Raw genomic sequence first — 21,606 nt, forward strand, 5'->3', positions numbered from 1 at the left:
AATTGGTTTTATCACAAAACACAATATTTTCTCCGCAAGGCAAGCACATTCATCTCGAAACAAGTGATAATGTTACCGAAGCGGAGAGAAAACCGGCATCCTTAATAACAAACATCAGAGATGTTGCGATATAAAGAAGTCTCTTTTATAAAAGCCTTACGTCCCTACGAACCTATTCAGTTTTATCAATACATCTACGCGCTTTTTTGTAATCTTTGTTTACTTTGAAAAAGGGCTCTGACGTCGATATCAACATGGGCTTTATATTCATGAGGTTTGTACCAACAAGAACGGAAACCGCACAATGATCCGTGAACATCAGAAAGCAAATATTGGGATATTGTAATTATATTGGAGCGACAAATGGGTACGAGGGTGCGTATTTTTCAATCTAAACTTTCATTTTAATATTTCATTACGCTCGCTTCTAGTTTTCGAAATCAACAACAATGTCAATCGAAGAAATATCAACACAATAATAATGGGAATGGATACAGCAATATAAAGCTACTAACAGCAAAGTAGAGACCTGAAGATCAGCATTTATCAAATTGAGTTGGGAAATATATCTACGCAACGAGATTTCAGCTATTTTAGAGGCTTAGTTTATGTTTGATAATCGTTTAAGTGAGTCGTCATGAAGATTTTTCTGAAAATGGAAAAAATGAGTATCGAAGCGTGATTCAATATTTTTTTTTTAAGGCAATAGGAGTACGCAAATGAAAGAAGAGTTAGATGATGTGTACGGAGACTCTCCACCATCATTTACCACCGTGAAAGTTCAGGCATCTGATTCCAAATGTAGTATTAACTTAACCACATGGTACTGGAATATCGTTGGACTGAAGACTGATGCATGCGTCAGTTATCTTAGATCTAGTGACTTCATACGAGGCTTTCCAATGATAAAAAAGGGACAGTTTACACTCCGATTTCAAAATTGGTGTATAAAAGAAGATTTACTTGAAAGAATCCAAGGATATAAGTATGTGACCACCTGCTACAAAAATAGACACCTTTAAAACAATGAAAGCTAACGCCGCTACATCCAAGTACTTCGGCTACTAGTGAACATATTAAAATAAACAATGTAGAGAGGGAATCTAGCACGAGAAAACTTATTTAAGGAAATCAAAACTGTTAAAATAGGTTCTGACAGGGAGATATAGCTGCTCGAAAGTCCTGGGAGGTAAAGAGGTCTGATGTAATTATAGAAATAAAAGCGAAGAGAGATGATTTCCTACATATGAATCCCTTGACTCCAATTGTGCGGCTATCGGGAGATTCGGATGTAGCAAATAGATGGTATGTATTGACAAGGCCGAGGGATCTTCGAAGGGCACACGAAAACAAATATCAAAGGGACTCCCTAACGAAGTGAATTCATTGCATAAGTTATGCTTCCACAACGTCGAAACTATTAGTTTAGCCGAAGTTGAAGCAGATATTTCCGCCTTCAGGTCTTTCTTTCCAACAAAGAAACTTTTACTGCTTCAAAAAATTAGGGAAAGTCATAGCAAATATCCAGTGGTTCTCCATGTAAATGTAAACATTTTTAGTTGAAATGACCCGATTAAAAGAGCAAGCACCCTCTGAGAAGACGAACTATAGCATGTTTATTAATATCCACGCATTAATCCTTGGTGCCGCGTTTGCATTTGTATGAACATTTTCCAGGCCTGAGTAGCTTTTTCATTCATAACTGTAGATGGAACTTAGATCTACCACTATGCTCCGGTGTGTGTGCAAACCGGCTTCGAAAATAGCAAAGTCCGTCTCATTCGGCGGAAAAGTGATAGTAACAAGTTTTTGGGATAGTCATGGAAACGTGTTCATCGACTTTGAAAAGGTAAAACGAAACCAGAAAAATATTGCCTCTGATTTCTTGATAAGGTAAAAGGAGAAAGTGCTTTTCCATTCAGACTACACACACTCACACAACAAATTAACGAATTCCACTTCGAATTAGTTGACCTTCCCCCTTACTCACCAGTTCTTACCTTACCTCACAGTTTTGCTTGCAGAAAATTGAATGGAGTTAAAAAGTTTAGAGATTAGAGCATCGCTGGAAAAAGAGTATAGTTTAAGACTTGAAGAAATGTTTTTATTCTATGTCGGGTTGGAAACTCAAATAGCTAGTGCAAAAAATGTAATACAGAACAAACCACATATTTCCGAAGTTCCTAACTGAAACACTAAGGGGAGGATATAGAATTTCATATTTTATCAATGAATTCTACCTAAATAAGAGTTTTTGGAAAATATATCGGAAAGAATGGTATTTAATGCGCAAAATATCACCAGTTCAATTTTTCGGTTCTAAATTATTAGATAGATATCTACATATAACACTTAGTAAGTAAACGAGGATATTGCTCATGTATACCATTTACAAATATCGTATTTATATTGATTTTTACACTAAACTACTAAACAATAACAAAATACTAAATTACTTACGTTGTAGTAAATATCAGGGTTATTGCTGTCGTACAGAAGAGCCCTTTCGTATACTTCCTGTGCCTCTTTGGTTCTATTCAACTTTATCAATATATCACCCCTATTAATATAAGCTTGAGTATAATCCGCCCTCATACTTATAGCCTGCCTATATAGCATGTCCGCTTCTTCCAGCCTCGTGGAGTTTTTCGATATCAAATTGGCGAGATTCAAGAAGACATTTAAATGATTCGGCGCTATTCTCGCTTGGTAGCTTTCGCCTGGTTTAGCTTTAGGTAGAAGCGACTTCGCCTTCAAGTACGCCTCTTCGGCCTCTTTAAACATCTTGAGATGATTGTACGTTCGACCTACATTTATATGAGCACCTGAAACGATTCAAGAACATATCGATCAAAATGAGTTTAGATAAATTGGAATGTGCTGGGGTGTATAAGAAAGTACGAAAAATATGAGATAATATAGAAAATTTTATTATATATAACTTAATTTTGATACATTCAAAAATATATATAGTATGAAACCATGTTTGAAATAAAATTGTTTAGATCCTCGTTTTAAAGTTATGAGAAATGCTGGGATGTATTAACTTTTACTTTGAATTACACACACTTCAAACGTTTATTTTCAATGAAATACTTTTTTAAATATTTCAACGATATAATAAGAATAATATGATATATCCAAGTCATATTAGATGTATTCATAGAAAGTGAAGCAGTGAAGTCGGCAATATAAGTATACAAAGAACAGAACATGAAAATTCGTAACCTGACTGGGCTTGAAAGCATTCTAAAAGAGTACAAATTGCCTACCAAACAAGTCGTTGATATTTTACACTGATAGCTCAAGATTGGAGAATGAACAAGTAAAGACAGGCTTATATATTCCGAGTATCAGTTCCGGTATCTCCATACCGGAGTGCAAAACAATGAACAAGATGATCACCTGGTGAATAAAGTTGGGATAACACCTTTGTTGGGAGAACAACCTATTATAGGATTCCCAAGTCTTCAAGCTATGATCATAAAAAAGTGGGGAGACAAGAGATAGAAAATTTTATGAGATCCGATATTTCAAATATTTGAAGAGATTTTTCTCTCGTTCTACCAACTGTACTTAAAAAGTCTGTTAATTCAGCGAAGAAGAGCTCAAGAGAGTCACTGGTATACTCACAGGACACTGTCCAGTGAATTATCAACTGGAAAACATCGAAGAAACTCCCGGCAACTCTTGTCGTTTTTGCCAGGAAATACCTTAGAACCTCCTGTATGAGTGCGAGGCTGTCCATTGACATATGCTGTAGTCCTTACCTTCGTAGAACCAAAAGAGGTAAGCTACCCCCAGATAGGTAGCTCATTTTGTAAAGTCGTTGTTACTGAACAATAGCCCGAAGTATTCCATAGATCAATAGAACATAAGAACTAACAAAATATATTTTTTTCTTGAGGTAACCCCCTATCAATATCATCTCTTTGTTCTACCATTTATTTAGGAAGATTTATATAGATTATAGATACATGCTCACCTTGAAGGATCAGATCTATTGCTTTGGGATATAGAATGACTAATTTGGGAACAACTTAATCTACAGTTTTGTAGGGTTATCTTTCCATTTGGTGAAGGAATATACTTATCACACTTATCCACTGTATTATATAAAAAAGGACATAAGCCGGTAAATTTTTTGCTTTGTAAGTATCATATATCCAACATATCCAATGATAGCCGAAAATAAGTGGGTAATCAAGTCCAAAATGTGATCAATTGATTTAGATGCTGATCATTTTCAGATCATCAGAGATATTTCTGTGCTGGATGTGACAAGATTATAATGTGAAAAGAGTAATGCTGGAGATATTTCAACATAGGTGACAGAATTCTTACAATAATCAACTCAGAAGCTCATTGCACCAGCATTCTGTGGAATTAAGATTATTGAATGTAGATGAAATCATAAGCTTCTATGTGAGAACAAAATTAAAACCATCTTGACGCCAGAATATCATCCCCATCCCAGCTCCACAGAGAAATATTTTCTAAAAATATACTTTATCTCACATGAAATTTCCTCTACGTTCCCAAAAAAATCTCAACGAATTCCTCTTTCTATATTGAACAAATTTAGTATACGAAAATTCACCGTAGGGTAAACTATACAGTCATTGGACACCCACTGGTTATTGGACATATTCTACCATAGATGGCAACATATCCCAAAAATATTCATTCACCCAGCTTTCCCTGGTCTTAGTGGTCTTTGTATATAATACATCACTCAATAAGTGTGTGACTGATACAGTCGGAAAAAGTGACAGCCATTTAAGTGAAGCTACTTTTGTTATTTTCAAAACAATTTAGTGTGTTAATTTATGATTTCTACTTGATGAAAAAATATACTGTACAAGTTTAGCAATGGCTTCGAAAGGGTTATCCGGACTCTGCTCTATGTATTTGTTATTGGTTTGCTGAATTCAAACGTAGTCGTACAGACACCTATGATGGTGAACGTTCTGGTGGTCCAATTAAGGTGGTTACTCCAGAAAACATTGAAAAAAGTCCACAAATTGGTTATATGTGTTTACAGCTATGCATGAACATTTGATTAAAAACAACAACGTGTTGATGATTCTGAGCAGTGCTTGGCCATGTTTACAAAAATAAATTAGATATTTTATGTCGTTTTGTGACAATGGATGAAATATGGATCCTTCACTTCACCCCGGAATCAAAACGATCATCATTTGAGTGGACTGCAGCCGGTGAACCACGTCAGAAGCGTTCAAAGGGACAACGGTGAGCTGGGAAGGTTATGGTTTCAGTATTTAGTGATGCGCATGGAATATTGTTCATCGACTATCTCCAAAAGGGAGAGACAATTAATAGCGAGTACTGTATAGAGTTGTGGGATCATTTTAATGCAAAAATCCTATATCCAAGGAACGACCACTGTTTCACTAAGACAATGCACCGAGGCAACGAGTCGATGGCAACGATGGTTAAATTAAATGGAATAAGCAATTGCAGAAACTGGAGCCTATTTTGAGGTAAAAGACAAATCCTTCTAAGGCACGGCATCGAGAAGTTTGAAGAAGCGTTGAAATGATTGTATGGCTCTTGAAGAAGATCACATTCACTGGTAAAATGGATTTTTGGCAAAAAAATGTATTTTTCTTCGTTAATCTCACAACTTAGTGATGTTGAACAAAAAGTTTCTGCATATAGTATTGAGCAGATGACTGAAGGTAAGTTAAACTAATGAACTTACGTAACCTAATTATCTAGGGTATTTTTTGGACAATTCCAGTTATTGGACAGGGATATCCTAGCAGAAAAACGTGCTAACAAGAAATAGGAAGAAAAACAGAGAAACAGAAAACTTGCTGAGAATAAAGATGTAGATAGACAAATAACAAAGAAGAATAAACAGAAATGGGAACTCAAATTCAACAAATAAAGTTAATTAATACTTAAAATGAGTCTACCACAATCTCGTCAAAAACCAAGTTTCCACCTGTCACGAAATTGGTATGCCATATTTGTGTTAAAATTCTGAAAAAAGATGAGATCACTTGCGATTCTGGTAAGAAGTTATTTCACTAATCCTGTATCCCACCAATTCACAATCAACATATTTCAGATTCTATTAGGAATTAACCAATCGAAGAATGATGTTGATAAATATAAGAAACTTGTCATAGGTCAAATAGAAGGGAAATGTGAAGATGGAAGGATAAGCAGAAATTTCTGTAGATACAGAAAAAAATTTCAAAGAAATAGATAAATTATATGAAATGTATATTCGTGAAGCACGAGCCAATTATTAGTGTATAACTAAAAGGTTAGATATAGGTCATAGATACCAAGGTAGAAGGTATACCTACTTACTCATTAATACCCTACAATAGATTGACAATATATTTTCCGATAACTATAAAAATACTGTATATAATTAGTAAACTTAGTAGTTGAATTTTGAAAATCAAAATTTTCTCAAGTGTCCAATAATTGTATGGTTTAACCTACAGAAAATTATCAATATCTAAATTTTGAACGTTAACATTTTTAAATGAACTTACATATTGTTTTCGAAATCAGGTTGGTAGAGAGCTTTCAAAATCATGAAAATATAAGTTTTAATGAAAATATAGACCATTCTCAACTTACAAGTATATTCAGACTTTAACGTACTTTTAAATTTAGAAATTAACCTAACTGAGCGTTTTCTGTAATTTTCTTCAATAGATACACAAACAATGTTATTCATACCGTCCATATTTGAACCGTAAGTTCAAATTATTACTTCTAGAAACGCATTCTACGGCTCTAATTGGGAATTATGATATCCAGAGTAAAAACAGATAATGAATCAGTTCCCTCGTTATTTGCAGAATGGAAAGAAAACAAAAACGGTATTATTACATAAAATCGTTTTAATTTTTCACAAAAAAGGGCGAATGCAAAATTCTAGTATATGTAATCCATCAACTGAAATGCTAAACCTTTTTATTCGAACAGAAGACTAATTACGAAATCCGTTTGATTTTTGGATAAGTTAGGATCGAATATTTATTAACGACTATTAAGATTAAAGTATCATGTCATTGATATTCATGGGATTGTCGTTTAATACTGATTTAAATCTGAATTCAAATTTATTATTAGATGAGAGATATTACGGGACAGATAATTTGGAAAATAAGGAGATATTTTATTAGAATGAAAATTCGATTTGAATGGGTTAATGTTCAATCAAAAATTATTGAAACTGTTGAAAGTGATGAACTATAAAATATACTAATCCAATAAAATTATAGTGCGAAGAAATGGAAAAAGAAGAGCAAATTGAAATAAAACGATGAAGACTATAAGAGACAACTAAGCACATTAAAACATATGGTGGTATGAGTGGAAGATGAATATCGGACAGAAGTTAGTCTAGGAATTGAAAAACCATGATTTCAAAAACACTCAGAGACGGAAAACAATATCGAGACATCGAAACAACAGATGGAAAAATAATAGCTCTCATCTTTTTTTATTAATTATCTTATCCGGTGCGAAGGTTGTCTATTAACAAGGCTATTCTCATCTTGTTTACTGCGATACTAAGAAGATCAACAGATAAGACTTCGAACGACTGGCGTAGGTTGTGCAACCATGAATGCCGTCTTCTCACTGGTCCCCTCTTACTATCCACTTTCCCTTGGACAATCAACTGCAAAAGCCATGTCTTAGTTTAGGGCTAAAATACTCCAGTTTCCGTTTTTTATTTCTGTAGAGACGACTTCCTTTTCTTTCTCTTGCCTCTACATAACTTCCACGTTGGTGATGTGCTCAGTCCAGGATATTTTCAAAGTACGCCGAAATAGCCACCTTCCAAAGATTCCAGGCTTTTTAAAGTACCCTCGGTTATGGTCCAAACCTCTTCACCAAAAAATGAAACAGAACATATGTACCACCTGACTAATCTTAATTTTAGTTAAATAGGTAAAATGAAAAATTTACCTACCTAATTGTTACAATTGAATCACTGATAAACAAAGCAAATTAAGGATGCAACGAATACGCCCCACGTATTATATGATGAGTGATATTTCATTCGTAAGAAAAGTCGAACAAAACAAAAAAGACAGTCTATAAAACCTTATTTGAACCGTTCTTATCATATGGAATTGAAATGAAATCTGGGTTCTTACAAGAGGGACGAAAATATATTGAGACGAAGTATCTGAGAGAGCAGTTTTCCAAATAATAAGAATTGAAAAAACTCAAAATGATGAAATTCCTAAGCGAAAAGCAAAAGTGAGAAATCTCAGGAAATGGCTTAATCGAGTTAAGATTAGACTACACTTGAAAAATAATCAATAAAAAGAACAAGGGGTTGACCTAGAACACAGGAGAAGATGCAATTGCGGGAATGCTGAATGAACCACCAAAAAATTGAAAAAAGACTGTTCCAAGCAACTACTGTCCCCGTGATTGACAAGGTTATGAAGAAAATCATGGATATCCTGGACTATACCACCGACGTATTCTTGATGCTATAGAGAAATATTTGGATCCCAGGCAATCGAAGACCGTTGATAGGGTCTAGAGGACGACTCTTTTAAATAAACTGAAGGTATGTTGTCTTCACTTATCTAAACTGGAGAAGAGTTTGGGGTTAATGTTGGTATAACAGCATCGCGTCAGCTAGACCCATTCTTCTGTAAATCAACCATGTTCCCCAATCCGATCTATAACTTCGACGACTTTAGCACACTGATGTCGTGGTTTAAATTTGCTACCCCAATGAGCTCGACTAACCCATAACATCACAGACAACATCAAATTACTACCATCGACACCGATATTGAAAACAGTCTGAAATTAAGTAGAACCAATATGATTGAGGTTAAAGCAGAAAAGACCCTGGCTGCCTGGGAACGATATGTCCTGGTATAGTAATGAAAAAATCTTAGACAGCTCAACAGAAACATGGAGTCCCCTCAACAGCAGCTTCCAATCTTCTACAAGGCCCAGATTTGTCCATCCTTGGAGTATTGTTCGTACATCAGAAGCTCGGCTCCCAAGCATAATCTCGCCTCAATATGAGAAATGGCAATTTAATCAATAGATGATCCAAAGTTGACCAGGAATTTGGACAACTTAGAACGGGCTACTTGACAGGCAGACGTAGCTCATGAACCCTCCTACAGAAGTGATTTTCATCGACTGTCTGATTAAACCAACTAAAAGAAAGTGAACACTATTCATACTTATATATTAGGGTAATTGATTACTTAATTAATTAACACTTCAGTTTTTGGAAAAATATTTGAAAAAACAGCCCGCTGTAATACTAGAGATTAATTATAGAAAGTGAATGTCTTGTCGGGTTTACAGTTCTCTTTATAAACACATTTTCATCCTCTGTTCATTTTCAACTTATCACAATTATCGTATTTCATATTTAAATGGAGCTTTTATCCACTTTATTTGAGTTCGTAAAGAAATACTCGTATTTACATTTATTTTGCTTTCATTCATAACATTGTATTCTACAATGTTTATCTAAACCATTATTGCCTTATAAAAGTGTATACGTAAATAAGCTAAGAGTGACAATTTTTATGAGAATTTTTATAACTTGAAAAGGTCCGATTTAGCGTCTGGATGATGTACTTTTCATGTTTTTATAAGATTTTTATTGTGGTGATCTTTGTAGCTAGACTATCTGGAAACAGTAATTCATTAGTTCGTGGTATATTCGTCTAGACAATTCAGTTCATCAATATCTTGTCGATATTACTTAATTATTGATTTTATCGGATCCCGTTAAGAGATACAGAAGAGCAAAATTTAATATTAGTGATTTAAGCCTGTCTGTTGGACTTGTTTCTTGAGTGAATAGCTGATTATTTTCTATAAATACTATATAAGCAATTGAGGAATGATAATAAAAGACTATTTAACTCACCCACGTCGTCTTCCTGTACTTTTACAGCAGTCTTAAAAAATTTAAGAGCCTCTTCAAAATTACCTTGGCTCTCAAGTGCATGGCCGACATTATTGAAAAGTTTGGCATTTCTTTGATTCACCCTCAATCCGCTCATAAAGATAGAATGTTCGTTTTCCCAGTCCCAATTCCTCAGGTAGGTTTTTCCACCGTGAGAAACCAATAACAAGCAGAGAAGCAAATAAGCCGGTTTGGTATACCTTCTCTGGGATAATACGTGGAAACCGTATCCAACTAACATACAAAAACCCATTGAAGGCATATAGAGAACACGTTCTGCTACCACGAACCCGACTGGAAAGAATAGATTTGAAGCTGGTATAAATGGAAATACCATCAGTGAAATTCCCTGTAACAATATAAATATAATTTTAAAAATAATTGAAATTAGTATACACTAACTTAATATAAATAATACAGTGCAATATGTACAAACGGGAATTTGTAAAGGGAGGAAAGATTCTTATTTATATTATATTAGTAAAGTTTCAGTGCGTTAAATTACGAAATCACTAGTTGTGATGAGAAAAACATAATTTCTTAAAACAAATTGAGAAAGAAATGTTAAGTTCAAATTGATCTTCTGTCGGCCTTGGCTAGAAAGACATTTATTGCGTTTGCATCGTAACTAAGTTGGAATTCTTGGAACCGTTGGCGATATTCATACTGAACACACTGTTTACATCACCACTACACCAACACTCACAATTAGACTGTCAGAAAGTAAAATGTTTACCTTCAGTCTCTGAAGATGATAACTTTGTTATCGAAACGCGCGACATACAGTGTAATTGTGAGTGTTGTTGTAAGCAGTGTATTCAGTTTGCATCGTAAGCACTATACGTATCGCTTCAAATCGATCATGGTATTCTTTGTCTAGAAAGTAACACAAATGCATACGTTGATTCGCATCGTACAGATTGCTCAAATCTACTCATAATACTATGAGAAATTACCCATGCAATGATCTTGTAGTCTTTCATTTTATAAATATTTTCATGTCTCCTGTTTCTTCTACTAATACACGAACATGAATTCTTCTTCTTTTTTTTTCTTACTGAAAAGTATCTGATACGAGCATTTTAATGATTAGCTTGAATCTATGATTTGAAACATCTATGGAAATATTACTTCAAATTTTTTATCTTCTATTCGTTACCCTCTAAGTACATTTCTCATTTTCAGGAAGAGCCAGATGTACCACGGTCCATTTTTCAATCTCTTTCTCCACCCATCCTTTCCACATCCACACATTTCGCAGATTTTCATCTGCTTTTTGAAGGAAGTACACTATAACCGTAGGTGCAACAGACAATCATAATGAATCCCTTACTCCATCCACTCGTAGAACCTCAACTAGACCGAAGACTCGTTGACCTTAAAGAGGATTGAAGAGGTCCTATAACCGAATATAACCTTATCATTCAAATAGGAGCTCAATACGTAACAAGCCAATCAGTTATAAAATAGTCAAAAAAACAAAACAAAAACAAATAAACTCAAAAAAAGGTATGCAATGATATTAGATTGAAAGAAAATACGAGAGAGTGTACCTGCAGAAAATATCTTATGTAGATCATGGGATGTTTCATGCACATTGTGGCAAGTATCATATAGCGACAACAAGGACCTGTAACATAAGTAATAGTAGTAATACTTGAGAATTCATATCACCTAAAACCCACCAAAGAGTCAGCTGATGATGAAATTATTTTACCAGAATAGAGTGTGGATTTCAATGTCCCGAGTATGCTAATTAGTCCCGAGTTGAATTTTCAATTCATACTCTACTTTATCTGTATCAACTTCAAGTATTTCCTGGCTTTAAGGGCAAGATTCAACGAGTCAAAATGTAATCCAAACATTCATGAAAAGATCGGAGGACTATAAGACGTACATTTTTTCTATTACATAATCGAAACGTGTACTTTATAACAAATACTCACTCAGAAAAATAACTTTCAATTTCATTAAAATATCTTTGATGAGGTACCATTTAATATTTATAGATCTTCAGACGCTTGAGAAATTACCGCGAATCCTTGTATTTGGTTCGTTCTACCTGCATGGTAAGTTATGGTATAATATTATCAGTAATGGGTGACATGTCAATATTAGTCAACAAAATCTTTTGACAAAGTAATACGAAATTTAAATTAGGCAATGAGTGGCCCTGAAAAACAAATGAAGCATACCGAAAGGACTAATTATTGATCATCCCTGACCCATTCCGAGAACATTCTTGAACATTCCAAGCCATTTTTGCCACTCTAATCATACCCACATAAATTGATTTGAAAAAGATGGTTAAAAATACAATCAAACAGCTCCTACAAAAATAATCATGAGCCAACCACTAGAATTGACACACACGATGATTGAAAAAGAAGTTAGTTAGCTCGGGAGATATCTAGAAAAGCACAGCGCTATTGAAAATGGTATCTGAAGTTTGCCTCAAAGCAAGCTAATTCGAACATATCTTCAAACAGCGTGATTGTAATTGACAACACAATTTGGTATTGTAGGCAGTTAATCAAACTCCGCAAACAATCCAAATCAATATTTCGTAGCAATATGTACAGGGATGTCTATAATAATCGTTTTTATTGTCTATTAAAAAGCGTTATGGCATTTTAGAGAACACAAAGGAATTATTGTTTTTTAATGTGATAACATGTTAAGAAAATGAGCAGTTGATAACTACCAATCAGAAAAAACAATCGAAAATTTCCTTCTAGATTCATTTATATTAATGTTTAATTTATTGTGCTTATGTCGTGCCAAAGTCTATCCTTTCGATTAGACTTTTTATCATCCAGCCCACAAGGCCTGCATAGTGTTTCACGTGTAGGGTTCTCTTTCAGTATATATGCTGTGTCCGTTTATTGGAGATGGTACATGAATAAGAAGGGTAGAGGAGCTGAATTTGCTGCTTTGTAAGCCGTCTCCAAATTTGGGACTTCATGTCCATCTACTTTTTCATAAATGTCGTATGGCTAGGTTAGGTTAGGTAAGTCTTACCACAAGGTCCTAAAAAGAGCTATTCGGGCTTTTTTAATGCTTTTTTGACAAAAATATTGGTGTCTTTATCTTCAGGTGGCTTGGCAACCTGCGATGATTGTGTTGTTCAGATTATATTTAATCTTCCTCGAGCTTTGATTTTGGAGGGGTAAGTCGAAGGAATATATAATTATAAATCTTGACAATCATGTACAAAACTGTCGTCTTAGTAAATGACTTTTATTGATTAAACAGAAATTATTTTTATTGAAATTTCGTGTTATAAATGTTATAAGCAATAATTGTTGTTAATGTTCGGTAATTACTGAATTATTTGGAGTTATTACGAATTCTCTTGAGTACGTTCAATTGTTTCTCTATGTTCATTTATATTGTTGCTTAATATATACAGAGAGTCAGTAATTCGAAATAGATCGTCTTCGAAATGTTTCAATGAAATCACACAACAAACATCGTTCTAATGATTAAAAAAGAAAACTTTATGCGAAAGAAACCGAATTGGTACGAATTTTCTTTGGATTCCAAATATTTTTCTTTCGAAAAACTTATCTAACAGGAAAAGGTCTCTTTTGAATGGAAAAGTTTAAAAAAAAGATGGAAAAAAAATTTTTTTAATGAAATAATTCCAGTATAATCCCAGTAAAATGGCGTGTGTTACTTGGTTGTCTCATTATTTAAACTACCACGAAGACGTTTATTTTTTTCACGATGAGAAATAAAAATATATGTCTTGGTCTTCTTCGCATGTTATGACCATTATTGATATTTTGCTATCATATTGACTATCATTGTTTTATTTACTGTAGCGTGGAATAACTGAGTTGTACAAAGATTCTCCAATCACGATATTAAGCTCAAATATATGCTTCTCATACCCATTATTTTGCCTTGCATCACCAAGTGAATATCGTACTTTACAGACTTGCATATCACATGAGTCAAAAATTCTAATTTATGTTTCTTATAGTGACAAGTTTTGTTCATGCGCTTGAGAACCTCTGTGATTGTAATTCTATCTTATCTTTGAGATAAGGTGGTGAACTCACTTCTCAATTATGCCATAATATGCAGATGAAGGTTGAGATCACGACTGCAAAGGATTTTTTTGAGTTTTATTGAACTTGCTCTCACTTTAGTTATTTTTGCCTGCTATCTGTACTCAATGGTCCTATTTAAGGTTCCCAAGTATGTTTATGTTTCTACTTGGTGTATTCGTACATTATTATCCGTGATTTCTACTCCTGGTACATTAAAAAATGTTTTTGAAAATTATGTTAACTCGTCACTTACAAGTTCTACATTGATCGCATTTTTTGCTTTATGCTTTTTCGAAAGACCACAAAAGTGGACTTGAACCAATTTGGTACTCTGAGGTACCCAAATGATTTCTATAAGAAATGTACATCTATGCAAATATGTGGGAATCGTGGTGAGAACACCCAAAGGGTGTCGCATTTCCATCACTTTAAGTACTGCAATCAATTTTCGTGAAGCTGTATGCATGATAAGTTGGAGTGACGGGTGATACGATGTATGGCAATTTGTAATCTAAGACGTTGCCCACCGAAACAATGCATTTCATTTGAATAGTCAATTTTTTCAAATCACAAATTTTTTTATGCAAAATCAATCTATGCTCGATCTATGTAAGTTAACGATTACGCATTTATTTGAATGTTAAGCTCTTTTCGTGGATGTTATTTCCAATCGGCAAGTGTATAAAGAGTTAATCTTTGAACTACTAGGACTAAATATCTCTCTAAAGATATCCGAGCTGCTTGCTTACTTTCATGATTTTAGGGGTGAATGAATGTCGGAGATGGGTCAGACCAAACTTCAAAGCTTAGTTCTTTGAGTAACTAAAGATCAAAAAGAAAAAAAATAAGACAGCCACGATTGAAACAGTGGGTGTTGTGGTAGCTTGAACTTGGGAAATGTTTATGAATTTTTTGATAAGACATGATTATATAGTTTTAAGCTTAACCCATTACATTCAAATGGTTTCATGCTTTTTTTCAATAATAAAAGCTTTTATTCCACATGTATTTATACATATTTTATAATTGTGGCTCTTGGTATTAGTATATTATTTGAGAAAGCTGGTAAAAGTTGTGTTTTCTGAGCAAATAGATCACGACGTCGCCTTTAGGAAGTGAGACCATCGACATTAGTCCAATTATGGGGGCTGGAATGAGTCCCCTATCGTTATTTTTCGTCAAGACCTCCCCATGCAGTGGGTAATTTGGGCACGAGTTACCTTCCTTGGTAGCAAATTCTCCGGAATCGATTTCCCGTTACCCATTTCAATCAAGAATCTACTATCGATAGTAGATAAGGCAAACATTTGAAAGACGCGTTATTCAGAGTTACACCATTTGTGAGACCACCGATTGGTTTGGATCTAATAAAAGCGCTCCAGTCGGAACTCTGTTCGCATGTAAAAGCTCCAAAATTACCTCAGTAAATGTGTAAATTAATAGGTTATTTTCTCTGTCCTTACACCATAGTATTATTCATTGAATAATATTTCGATTAAGAAGAAGTTGATAGTGCTGTCCATTGGCTATTTGATAATATTCTAAGCACAATCGAAATTAGTTTTGAGTATACTTAGTAATATATGAAAAATTAAAAAACATTTGATTGTATACAAATAAAACTTCTCATAAATATTTCAATAAGTGCCGAAAATAAATAACAGGACTATTTAAGAATCTATTTGAATGGATTTGAGAGAACTTCATTTCTATTGTAACATTGGAATTTGAGTTCAAAGCGACGGAAGTCAAAGTGTCCAAATACATTTTAATATAATCAAAAATTATGTCCAATCATAATAAAAGCTTCCGGAATAACAATAAATACTTCTAAAATACTTGCTAGGAATAATTTATTGCAAAATATTTCTAATTAAACCGCTGAGGATACTACAAAATCTTTATAATAGAATCTGAAGGTACAATATTAAAAAGTTGGGAGCTAGAAAGTTTGATTTTAATTTATTTACAGTTCCTCGGTTTTTAAATGAAATTTGTCAAGTTCTTGATTGCGCGCATAATTGGATGAGTCAGAAATTTGTTGGAGAGGATGATTGACATTGAATGAAGAGTTTTATGCCGCCCACGAATTTTATTCAAATAATTTAATGACGTAGTTTAAATATTAGAATGATTTTTGCAATATAATAATGGGGTCATAGCATTGTACCAAGAAAATCAGTGATAACCATATAAATAGGGGAGTAGCTTGTAAAATTACCAACCAATAAAGCTGATACGGCCATTCAGCTGTCGAAAATGTTACGGTAGGGGCAGAATCTCCGTACACACGGAGGCGTGGGCGTATTGCTAGTCAATAGTGACTATGAACAATTTAATTCTAATTTAATTTAATAGAGTTGAAACTCAAGAACTAAGGTATACTCATCAGCGTTCGTTAGGTTCTGTAAAATGGATTGCTAAACACTAATCATACTCAAAGGTCTTAAGTCTTCTATCAAGCCCTGTATAGTCAAGAAGCTCGATTGCTTCGCCGTTGACATGATGATGGGTCTTTCTTTCATGACTTTTGACTAATTTCTTGATGGTCTCGTGAATATAGTCTATTTTCAGGTCCCTATGGAGGTTACTACTGCGAATGGGGCATCTGCAATGTTCCTCAGTGATCTGTTTTGAAAGCTTTGGATGGTTTCTAAGTTACTTGCCTTGATGCATGTCTATAGTTAGATTTCATAAATCCATACAGGCTTGATGATCCACTTATAAAGCATAAGCTTATTATGTAGAGACAGAGTAGAGTTTCTCCCAGTCAGCCACAACTTATTCTATAATTCAGTCCAAATTCTTCACTTTCGTTATAACATAAATTTTCCATCTTAATTTGAAATCTAAATTTTTCCTGTGTTTGAGTGTGGTATCCGGTTTTTATTAATTCTGAGTGGAATATGATCTATATTTTTGCTTGTAAAGATACTAGGAAGTGATTTAGTATCAATGAGTTTAAATTTCCATCTCTTCGTTCACTCACAGATACGGTGAACAGCAATTTGTAATTTATTGGTTGATGTCATCACGAAGGTGGTTATGGTATTGTTTTCTAACTCTGGAATATCATATGTGTACAGTGATAATACAGAACACCTTACGGTTCTTTAGTCTTAATTTATTTAGGTCGGAATAGGCTTCTTCTTGCTTGATTCTAAAATATCATTCCGATATGTATGTATGAAGTATATATGATTATTGTTTTGGAAGGAAGATCTTGACTTATCTTCGAAGCCCTCTAGCGAAACCTCATCAAACGCTTTTGCTACATCATAAACATAGTAGTACAAAAGTTTTCCGTTTTCAACGATTTATCTATTATGTTGGTTCTAAAGGATAATTTATCTTTCTTCGACAATTTGATTACAGTCTTTTTGAATTCCTTTACAGGAATTTTTCAAATAGTTTCGACATAACAAGTAGCAATAAGATAAATCAGTATGGCGATGCTTTATGTGGTGGTTTCCCTAGCTTGGGTAATAAAATTTCCGCAATTTCCTAAAGTCTGGGTTCATACTTCAATCTAAATGCAGCATTTTTTCGGTTAGTTAATTCAACAAGGGCTTTTTTCTAGTTGTGAAAGTTCTCCAGTAATTAGGTCAAAACTTGGATCTTTTATTTAGGTAATTACTTTATTAGGAGAGGTAAACTCTGTTTATTGCTCAATCTGTGGATCTTCTTCATCTTGATCTTGACGTGGTGTAAAGATTTTCTTTAGACAATATGCAAATTTGGTTGACTTTTGTTCATTATTTTTGCCACAATTACTATATTTCAATCTTAGTGGCTTTTTAGAGTGAATAGTCCGTCCTGTAATCGTTTACAAATTCTCTTAAGTAACTACTAATCGATTCTTATATTTATTGTATTTCTATATTGAATGTTTGGGTGGCATTTTTGAGAATTTTTTTATTTTGTAAAAACTCTTCTTTTACATGCTATTTTTTTAGACATTAGTTATAATATTTCTCTAGGATAGTTGTTTCCAACCTTCCTCATATTAATAGCAGGTGTAGTTTCCCATGCTAATTGTTGGATATATCATTAAGCAATTATACTTCGTTTCCAGTTCTTAAAGTAAGACACAGATTAATTTCTTCAAGGATAATTTTGAAGCTTTTCCGACTGTTAATTTGTTATTAAATATACGGTTATTTTCTTTTTTAATATTGGTTTTCAGAAATAAATATTTAATATAAATTGCAGCGATTCACACATACGATTGCCAAATAGAATCCGAATGTCCTCAATGGATGAAATGAATTTGAGAATTTTCGATTGCTCAAATTTATTTTCCATCTTGTACTGATGTCACAACACAAGGCAAATTGACGAGGAGTTTTTTCATATCACACTTAGAATCATTGATAATTGTACTGTTTTTATAAATTCGCAATCTTCCTTTTTGTTTTTGGGAAAACAAAAAAAGAATTGAGAACTATACTTTTTTTTTGTTTTTTAGAGCACCATATTAACTATCCTCCGCTGTTAGTTAATAGCTATTAACCTTTCAGCATCCAGCATTCTCGTTTGAGAATCATAAGATTTTTACCATTTTTCATTCTACTTTAAATTTAGAATTTAGCTGATATTGCGCCAGATGATACTACCATTTAACAAATAACATAGTGTGCTTTCATTTGTTTGTGATAGGTTATGATTAAGATGTTTTAGTTGAATTTTTTCTGTAAATTTGACACGTGCTGCTATTACGGATAATACACCTATCCAAATATAAGGTAAGCTGTTTCTTGTTTATAATTATATTCAACAATTCTTTGATTATTTGTATTCCGAAGAAATTGAGGTGAATATGATTGCCTTGCCCTCTGAAGTGAATGAATTGACGGACGAAGTAAACTTTGACGATGAAGAATTATATCTACAGATAATACAGGGTCTATTGAAATTAATCTTCACAAAATAGAAGACAAGGAGAAAAATAATGACGCTATAATCACCGCTTGTGATCTAAATACCCACGTGAGTGGACAAGAAATGACAGAAAATAGACATGAATTGGATGAAAATAAATCAAAAGTTTGTTTACGGCAAGTGAAGATAATCTTGAAAGATTCAAGTCTTGTTGACAAATCTGAATAGATATTTACCGATGAAATTTTTGGTCATATTGTGGAAGAAACAAATTGCTAAGGAAAAGAAGTTAAAACACAACTACTTCGTGACAATAGACGAAACCAAAATTTTGGTACCTTATTTTCTCCAGTGGACCAGATTATTGCAAAAAAAGTAATGTGTATAACATGTTTTCAAAAGTAAAATAATAAAAATTATGAATAAAACTAACATTACTGTTTTAGCTCAAGATAATTTGCAAATAATAAATGTACAAATTAAATTTAAAAAAAAATATCTAAATTATTACACATTACATTAGCCCAACTTTCTCAAAAGAGGACGGTTCTTTATACGACTTCTGTAGGACTTTTTGCAATAAATCGATTATTTTGTATTCAGGGAAGCATTATGAATAAATATATGTATAAACAACAATTCTTATAAGGAATATAATTTGGGCTTTAATGGGTTAAACTTTCATATCTTCATATCCATTATTATTGATGTATACAAAAATTTAGTCGTTAGAAGTTTGAAACTGCGAAGTTTTTATAATGATAACATCTTTTTTATTTTGGAATAACAAAACGTAATTTTTAAACCGGAATGCACGTTTCTATTGAATTTTTGAGTTTCTATTGAAGTGATTTTACATTCAACGTTGTGGAATTTGACGGACTATGAACAATTTTACTGAACAAACGACCGCTTTCTCTGTCAGTTTATACAACTGTATAAATCAAAGTAAATTATATCTAACGGCGTGGAAGTGTGAGTCTATTTTAGTAAATATCAATAGACCTTGTTTTACTTCAGACAATGAACAAACGCCCCAGTTATAACAAAACTAGGTGTTATTCAGAAAAATGTATTGCATTTATAAAACCTCAAATGGTTGGGTTGAGGAATGTTTAAAATATAAAAAAATATATTTTAAGTTTTCCACTCCCTCTGATTCATCTTTTTCTTACAATTTTCCATATATTTATTGTACATTACATTTTTTTAAATAATAGCTTGTAATAGTTTCCAGGTAAAACTGCACCAACTGCATTGCATTTATGTAACCTCATTTTAAATTCTCTTATAAGGTTAATTGTTGCCGAATTCGACTTCGTACCACAAATATAACATTTATTCATTCTTTGTCTCAGTTTTCAGTTAAGACTATGTTGCAAAACGGTGATATCTTCTCCAGCAGAGTTACACGGGCCGATTCAATCCTGCATCTAATTTCCTCATAAGGATCCAGTTTCTTGGCGATGTAGCATCCTAGGTATGGCTTCCGGCTGAATACCATAAATTTTATCATAGCAACATTTATATTCAATCATTTTATGTCCCACTGCATTAACAAAAAGAGATTTTGGAGGCCCGGAAGATTTTCGCACAAAATAGGGACATAATTAGTTTACACCGTTGTTTTTGACCCCTAATTCTTCCCCATATTAAACTTTTCCAAAGACTTCAAAATATAGTTCAAACAACAGTGGAGAAAGGACACATCTTTGTAGAACGCCTCATTGGATTTGACGTTCATCTGTATGTCTTCCATTGACTCGAATGACTGCTTTCGGCCACTACAGGTTCTTAATTATTAGATTATTAGACCTTTTCATAATCAATGAAGCACGTGAAAACATCCTTACGTATGGTTGAATATTTATAATTTGAGATGAGAGTGGGATCCTAAAGAAAATCTGAAGAGGAGAATAAACGATTTATGAGTTCCAGAACATACAGCAACACTTTTCTTTAAGCTCATGGATCAAAATTTTTAAGGAGAAGATAAGGAATAATTGCCATGCATAAATAATATATTAGTGATGCTTTTATGATTAATTTTAAAGTATTGTAAATGCAGAAGGACGAATATTTTCGACAGATGTTTGGTGTTTTCAAAGACGCCATATCAACTTGTAACAGTTGAAAGGATTTTTCCAAAAATGTGGAATTCCAAACTTTCTAAATTTCCAAACGTTTCCAATTTCACTTTGAGCTTTAAATTTTAAAATTTTTCTCATTAGCCACGGAAATTGTTAACAATTTATGAACCTTTTTACTGGTGAGATATTCCATATTTTATTTATCTGGTGGTTTTGATTTCCACACCTCCTCTCATCAATTGGTCGGGTTTAGCTTCTTTATTCGTTACGGCTTTACTATAAAGCATTCCAATGTGGTTAGTCATCTTTTTCGCGTGTCTTCTTGAGTCCTATCTTCATTACCTGTCTCTCATTCATTATCCCGGGATTTTCCTTAGGTACTTTATCTCCGCTGCTTGACTTTTACTTTCGATTCCGTCTGCTTGAATCCAGCTTTCGCATACCAAAGTAAGGATCAGTGCGTATACCCATCTTCGCCATTATAAATACCTACGTCCAATTTATTTTTGATGTTGTAGTATACATCAGCTGCACATTGTATTCTTGTTGATTTTCTGGGTAACCTATTTACACTCCTAGAGTATCCTCGTTCACACTAATGACATCATCACTGGTTTTA

At 33.5% G+C, this 21,606-nt stretch overlaps 1 protein-coding gene across 1 annotated transcript in view; it reads right to left on the minus strand.

The window, feature by feature from the left end:
• The window catches only part of LOC130447332 (protein O-mannosyl-transferase Tmtc3-like), a 177,816-nt gene that overhangs the window by 38,212 nt on the left and 117,998 nt on the right, over window positions 1-21,606 (minus strand). The window contains exons 7-8 of the mRNA XM_056784097.1: window positions 9,920-10,307; window positions 2,461-2,825 (exon numbers count right to left, since the gene is read on the minus strand). Coding sequence (XP_056640075.1) covers window positions 2,461-2,825; window positions 9,920-10,307 — 753 coding nt within the window. The remainder of the gene's footprint in view (window positions 1-2,460; window positions 2,826-9,919; window positions 10,308-21,606) is intronic.

Source organism: Diorhabda sublineata, chromosome 8 (assembly GCF_026230105.1).
Source record: "Diorhabda sublineata isolate icDioSubl1.1 chromosome 8, icDioSubl1.1, whole genome shotgun sequence".
NCBI lineage: Eukaryota > Metazoa > Arthropoda > Insecta > Coleoptera > Chrysomelidae > Diorhabda > Diorhabda sublineata.